The sequence below is a fragment of the Meleagris gallopavo genome, chromosome 28 (assembly GCF_905368555.1).
Source record: "Meleagris gallopavo chromosome 28, MGAL_WU_HG_1.1, whole genome shotgun sequence".
Taxonomy (NCBI): Eukaryota; Metazoa; Chordata; class Aves; order Galliformes; family Phasianidae; genus Meleagris; species Meleagris gallopavo.
Window position 1 is genome coordinate 3772996 of NC_139431.1, and position 6957 is coordinate 3779952.

Sequence of the window (6957 nt, forward strand, 5' to 3'; positions counted from 1 at the left end):
GCGCGCCGAATTCGGCGGGAAGCGCCGGCAGCGCCGCCTTCGTCCGCACGCTCCCCGCGCCCCGGTGCCATGAACGGGACGGTGATTCCCGGCACGCCCATCGCCGTGGATTTCTGGAGCGTGCGGCGGGCGGGCGGCGCGCGGCTGTTCTTCCTGTCGCACATGCACTCGGACCACACGGTAGGGCTGTCCAGCACCTGGAGCCGCCCGCTGTACTGCTCGCCGCTCACCGCCCGCCTGCTGCACCACCGCCTAAAGGTACGTCCCGTCCCGTTCCGTTCTGTTACATTTTGTTCCTCCCGGTCCTCACGCCCGCCCGCCCGCAGGTGCCCACGCACTGGATTCGCCCGCTGGAGGTGGGACAGAGCCACGTGGTAGGCGAGGAGGTGACCGTGACGCTGCTCGATGCCAACCACTGCCCCGGCTCCGTCATGTTCCTCTTCGAGGGCTCCTTCGGCACCATCCTTTACACAGGTACGGGGTGGGAAACGCGGCCGCACCGCGGCCCCGCCCGCCCTGACGGCCCGGTTCCTGCAGGGGATTTCCGCTACAGCCGCGCCATGCAGCGCGAGCCGGCGCTGAGCGGCCGCCGCATCGACCGCCTCTACCTGGACAACACCAACTGCCGGCCGCAGCGCGCGCTGCCCTCCAGGAGCCGGGCTGCACACCTGGCCGCGCAGCTCATCCGCCAGCACCCGCAGCACCGCGTCGTCATCGGTGAGTGCCGCCCGGAGCCTTTCCTGCATCCCCCCCCGTATGCCGTGATGCTGAGGTTCAGTAGGGCAAAGTGTCGGGTCCTGCATTTTGGTCACCTTAAGGCAACGCTATTGGTCTGGGAGGAGTGGCTGGAAGCTGCCTGATGGAAAGGGACCTTGGTGTGCTGATGGACTGTTGGCTGAATATGAGCCAGCAGTGTGGCCAGGTGGCCAAGAGGAGCAATGGGATCCTGGCTTGGATCAGGAATGGTGTGCTGAGCAGGAGCAGGGAAGTCATCCTGCCCTGTATTTGGCACTGGTGAGGCCTCACCTCGAGTGCTGTGCTCAGTTTTGGGCACCTCAGTACAGAAAGGACATGGAGGTGCTGGAGCAGGTCCAAAGAAGGGCAACGAGACTGGGGAAGGGCTTGGAGAATGTGGGCTACGAGGAGAGACTGAAGGAGCTGGGGCTGTTTGCTGTGGGGAAAAGGAGGCTGAGGGGAGACCTTACTGCTCTCTTCCAATACCTGGAGGGTGCTTACAGCAAGAGTGGGGTTGGTCTCTTCTCACTGGTAACAGGACGAGGAGAAATGGCCTCAAGTTGCACCAGGAGAGGTTTAGTTTGGATATCAAGAAAAACTTTTTTACAGAAAGGGTTGTTAAGCACTGGAATGGGCTGCCCAGGGAGGTGGTTGAGTCACCATCCCTGGATGTGTTTAAAAACCGTTTGTATGTGGTGCTTAGGCATGTGACTTAGCAGTGGTTTGTTAAGGTAGTATGGATAGGTCACGGTTGGATTCGATGATCTTTAAGGTCTTTTCCAACCTGAGTGATTCTATGATTCCTTGACGGCTCTCCCACAGGTGTGTACAGCCTGGGGAAGGAAGAGCTGCTGGTGGATCTGGCGCTCGAGTTCAGCACGTGGGTCGTGGTGAGCCCCTCACGCCTGGAGCAGATGCGGCTGCTGGAGCTGCCTGAGGTGTTCACGACGGAGGAGGGGGCTGGCAGGATCCACGCGGTGGACATCGCTGAGATCCGCTGGGACACCCTTGTGAGCTGGAACGTGCTGCATCCGACCATCGCCATCCTCCCCACGGGCAGGCCCGTGAAGGTCACCCACCCCCAAATCCACCTCATCCCGTACTCGGATCATTCATCCTTTTCGGAGTTATGTGAGTTTGTGAAGTGGTTGAAACCCTGCTCGGTCATCCCGATTGTGAAAGACAGCAGGTGTCACGCTTCCTTTCAGAAATACCTGAGTCCTGACCACCAGGCACCTTCTGGCCTTGGAATTCCAAAGCCTCTGCAGGTGTCTGTACAGCGGCAGAGCAAAACAAAGAAGCAGAAATCTGTGTGTCTTGTGAAAAGAGCTGCCCAGCACTCTGTGCCCAAAGGAGTTGTTTATGAGTCCCTAGAGGAACATACTGAACAATCTGACGGGCTCAGGGCTGTTACAGCTCCTCAGCAGAACTCCCATGAGTCAGCTTTCTGCTCCCCTGAAGATGGTATTTGTTTTTATGACTGTGAGGAGAAAGAGCCGAGTGGAGAACAGGCAGGGGGAGCAATAGCAGCTGGCACTGCTGGGCAGTTGCTTCTTTCTGATGAGGACTTTCCAAATGAACTTCCAAAGCAATATTTACTCACTCCTTTAAATGCCTTAAAGCAGATTTCCTTTTACAAGGCAGTAGAAGATTTATTTAGTAGGTGGGAAGTGTCCTGAAAATTGCTCGTCTGTCAGGGCAAATACAGTTGATAATAATGATTCTGAAAGTCTTAAAACTACATCCTCTTCTTTGTGTTCAAGTTTCTCATCACAAGAGAGGAGCTCAGCTATGAGAAATTGTTTTTGTTTCCTCTTATTAGAGGAAAAAGAGAATCTAAAACTAGTTAGTAGATATCAGATTTTTCGTTTATTTATTTTTATATCTTTGTCTGCATCTGTTGAGTCCCCATTCTGTATTCAGGCAACATGGTCCCTCTGTATCTGAACCTTTAATCTCTTTTTTGCAGAGATTTATGTGTCTGTTGTGGCCAAAGCAACCGCTGGGTTGGTTCAGGTTGAGCAGCAGAGGGCATGAGCTGCCTGCAGCCTAACTAACGGGCCTGCATGTGATGAAAGAAGCAACGCAGGGGAATTGGAGTCCTGCAGGTCTTATTCTACACATCTGTGCTGCCTCATTAACAAGTATTTATAGGTAGTTCACTTTAAGATGTGTTACAAATATTTATTAGGTTATGTTTAAAAACTGGTGCTTAAAGAAATGTAAAAGATGAAGTGCCTTTCCTATTGCTCAAATACCTCCAGGCAGCACTGCTTTTGAATCCTGCCAAGTGCAGCTGGATAAGGTTCTTCTCACCTGAAAGCACTACTTTCATATTAATTCTAAGTACCTTTTTCAGGTCAGTGTCTGGAAAAGATAGGATTTGTGTGAGTTCATGACTCCCTGGAATGGATTGCAGTATCCTCTTCAGTCTCCGTGCTGATACCTCTTGATGGCCGAGTGTTTCAGGTAGCTATCAGTGTTCTGCTGGATTTATTGCTTGTTCTGATCAGTCAGTGGTAAATTGGATGAAGGACAATGAAACATCTGGGTGCTGGTGTAAAGTGCCAAGTCGTGGCTGCATTATTTGGAAAGAATTCTGTAGCTAAATGGCAAAGTGTGCTCCGTTAGCTTAGAGGTCAGGTGTTCCCTGCTCCAGGTGATCTGTATGGAGCCACAGCCTGGCTGCCACTGTCAGGAGGAGTCAGTAACGTGGTTGTGCTGTGAGTATTTTCTGTGAAGTCTGAAAATTCTGGTTATCCTTGCAAAACTGCATTAGCAACATATTACAGACTATCTCCCCGTGGGGTGATGGTGACAACGAAGTAGAAGTGGCCTTTAAGTACTTTTCTGGGAGCAACAAGCCAACTTATTGTTCAGCTTTTTCTAACCTTATTATTTTAAACACAAAATGTTTCAAATGATTTAATCAGGATCGGAGTCTTCTGAAGTAGTGACGTGCAAGGTCACTCCAAGACCAGTCAGCTGGTTAGACTGAATTCCCCACATCAAGTCAAACAAAGACATGTTTATTTACTCTTCAAGTGAAGTTTTAGCTTGTGAAAAGCAAAGATACCCTGTAGATGCAGCAGCTGTACCTGTTTAAAAACAAGGCTGTCGTGAGCAGCAGACATAATGACAGCTGCAGTGGGTGTGCTTGGGGTGCTGCTCTGCAGACACAAGTCCCAACTCACAGCAGTACCTGGGAAAGCACAGGCTTGGAACATGGCCACATAAGCAGCACCTCTTGGTGGGGCTGCCTATAGACTGCCTGCCAGCTGCTAATGGGACACTGGACATAATGGAGTAACTTTCTGCATTTTACTTTAGAAATGTACTTTTAAAGCAGTAGCAAGGGCAGCTGAAGCATCTGGCTATGGTCTGTAAGCCCTGTTTTCCTTGTGAAAATTAAACTACAGAGCTTTGTCAGGTCAGCATGAATGGAAGCACCTGCTTCTTTTATAACATCTGAGGCTGCCAGGGAAATAATGGCCCTATGTTTGCAGTAGTTTGTTACTGGGTGCCTTGGAGATGCAGGCTGTACTTCGGTGCTGTTGAAATGTAAGTGACTCACTTGACAGGCAGGTGAGTGAAACACTGCCTGCACTCCCAGATTCCACTGCTCTGCTCTCAGCATGCAGCATCTCCACTGCTCAGAGCTAATGCTTGCATTCTGAGTCGCTGCTCCATTTAGTGTCTCAGAGTCTGTCTCACACATTTTGCTGCTCATGAGATATGTCGTTTTTTTTCTCCATTATCAATCCTAAGTGGATAGAAAATCTCCAGGTGAACCTGAGCAAAATGGAATTGTCAGCATTAATTCTTTGGAGAAGCAACTGTTCTTCAGAACACACAGAAGAGAAAATATCAAAGGCTTCAGAGGATGGGGTTCTGCTCACCGTGTCTGAGCACTCCAGTAGTTTAACTGGCTTCTATTACCAGAGCCTTAATGTATCTAAGAGCTGGAATGTCTCATGCACACCAGGCTCTGAACATGCTGCTTCTAGCTCAGCTGCACAGAGCTGTGTCAACACTGCTACCACAGGTGTTCTGCTTGCAACATGACAGTGAGAAGCTGTAGCCAAGTGTTAGCTTGGCTATGGAGTATCCAGGGCTGTGTGTCACAGTCATCCCTGCAGGAAAGTGGTGTTCAGACCAAAGCTCTCCCAAATCTATACTCACAGAGCATGCCTGAGCTGTTTATCTCTGTTCCACAGTTGAGAACCAAGCCCCAGTGGGATGAAACAGACTATAGAGGAGCTAGAAGCAGAGCTGAGTTCCTTTTGGCAAGGTTTCAGCAGTGTTTTAACAAGCTGTGATCAAACACTGGTGTGTCACAAGGGCAGGGCAGGCTTATGGTTCTGGGAGCAGCTCTGCCCTGCTGAGCTCCTCCACACAGTTGCGTGTGCAAGTCGAATTGCAATACTATGAAACAGTTTGTTGAGCTCTAACTCAGCAAAAAACCTTGAAGGGTTACTCTGTGCTATGGAGAGAAGGAATGGATCATGTAAGTTACTGCAGAGATACAGAGGTAAAATGTACCTGTCTCCTGTGTTCCACAGCAAACAGGTGTATGATGTGGGGCTGTGGGAGACACCCCAAAGTAGTGTTCCTAACTCTGCTTCCCGTGCTACGAGGCTGAAGCACTTACAACAACTTCTCTGTTTCTGAGCTGCTTTAGGTTTTTGTAGAACAAGTCCTTGTGGTTGTTTTTTTTAGATAAGAACGACATCAGAGAAATCTTTTCTTTAATGGACGAAGTAATTTGAGGAATTTTGTAACTTCTTATATGGTACGTCATATTGGGCTCATGTCAAGCTAACTTGAAGCCTAAAATTTCTAGTTTTGTGCTCTTTTTAGAACACCTCTGAAACCACAGAAAGAGTAGGAAAGGCAGATGCCCTGATAATCACCTGAGCTCCTTTTGCATGAGCTGCTGCCTGCATCCTGCTGTTTGGGGTGCATTTGCAATTCCTTCTGCTCCATTTTTGCTCTCTTGCTGAGGTTTGCTGCAGTGCCAACGTTTTCCCTGTCAGTTTGCACTCGGCCAAGCGCTGCCTCAGCACAAGCAGCCACGAGTGTGCAGTAACTTGTTTGGGAGGAACTTCACTTGGGAGAGCCCAGTGCTGTGAGCAGGTGCCTGAGAAGATAAGGAATGTATTCTAATTTTGCATACATGCTCTTGACAGGCATGCAGCACTGTGCAGAGCTGGCCCTGTGCTTGTTTTCCAGGTGTACACACACACACTCAGAGCTTGTTTTATGAAAAACAAGAGCAAGGCTGTCTCCTTCAGCTTTTTTTGCTGCTTGTGGTCTCAGCTTGCCTGCTGTGATGTTGCATATTGACCCAAATCATGGCTGCAGGTATTGCTGCAGGCTGTCTCCGGAAAAAGTTTACACTTGGGTTTCTGCAAGGCAAAGACGTTTACAGACCCCGAACTTCCCTTCTCTGCAGTGGTCCTGGGGATCGTTTAGAAAACTTGTGTAATAGTGAGAGCAAAGATGAAGGCTCTGTGCATTCATAGATCGAAGTGTGTAGCAGCACGACTCGTCCCACCTGCATTGGGCACAGCACTGGCAGTGAGCAGAGGCTGTAACTGATGGAGCTGCCTTGCAGGTGTGCAGCCCTGACCTCGGAGGACCCCAGGAGTGCTTTCCTTCCTGGAGACCGCTGGCTTATAGTCCTTCCAGAGCTCTCAGGGTCTCAGAAGTGTCAGCAGAGTTCTTACATTTTTATGTGCTATTTGATACTTTTAAAAGATGAACATCGGTCAGGGACGGCCCTGTGAGCTCAGTGCCACAACTCGGGGCGTTTGGTCCAAGGACCGAGGGCTGTCACAGCCTCACAAGGTGTGCCATGATCTTCAGGGCCGCGTGTGTGTTTTGTTGCCATTGCAGCATTAACTGCTTTGGGCACAGATCTCCACGTCCTACCCAGGGAATGTCTGCTTGCTGGGCTCTCCTTGGCCTCAGGAAGCCCGGGATGGAAGCAGATGGTGACCTTTGGGCTGCTGTCGGTCCCTCTGCCTTTCTGCCCGCCTGCTACAGAGCACCGCGTTGCATTTTGATGTGTGTCGCTTCTTTCTTTCAGGCTGTCACGTTCCAGCCTCTGCTGTTCGCTGAGGCTCCGCTGCTGCGTTTGTAAGCTTTATTTTAAAATAAACTCCTGAGAGGAACCGAAAAGTCTTTGCTGTGGTATTGCATGGACTCGGGGGGGGGGGG

At 50.3% G+C, this 6957-nt stretch overlaps 1 protein-coding gene across 1 annotated transcript; it reads left to right on the plus strand.

Moving 5' to 3' along the window:
• The first annotated feature begins 12 nt into the window (after positions 1–12).
• DCLRE1B (DNA cross-link repair 1B) lies at positions 13–6921 on the plus strand. The gene is made up of 4 exons (XM_085210688.1): positions 13–258; positions 327–474; positions 538–717; positions 1558–6921. Exons 1-4 carry the CDS (start codon positions 70–72, stop codon positions 2412–2414), a joined length of 1374 nt encoding a protein of 457 aa, XP_085066814.1. The 5' UTR covers positions 13–69; the 3' UTR covers positions 2415–6921.
• The last annotated feature ends 36 nt before the right edge of the window (positions 6922–6957 follow it).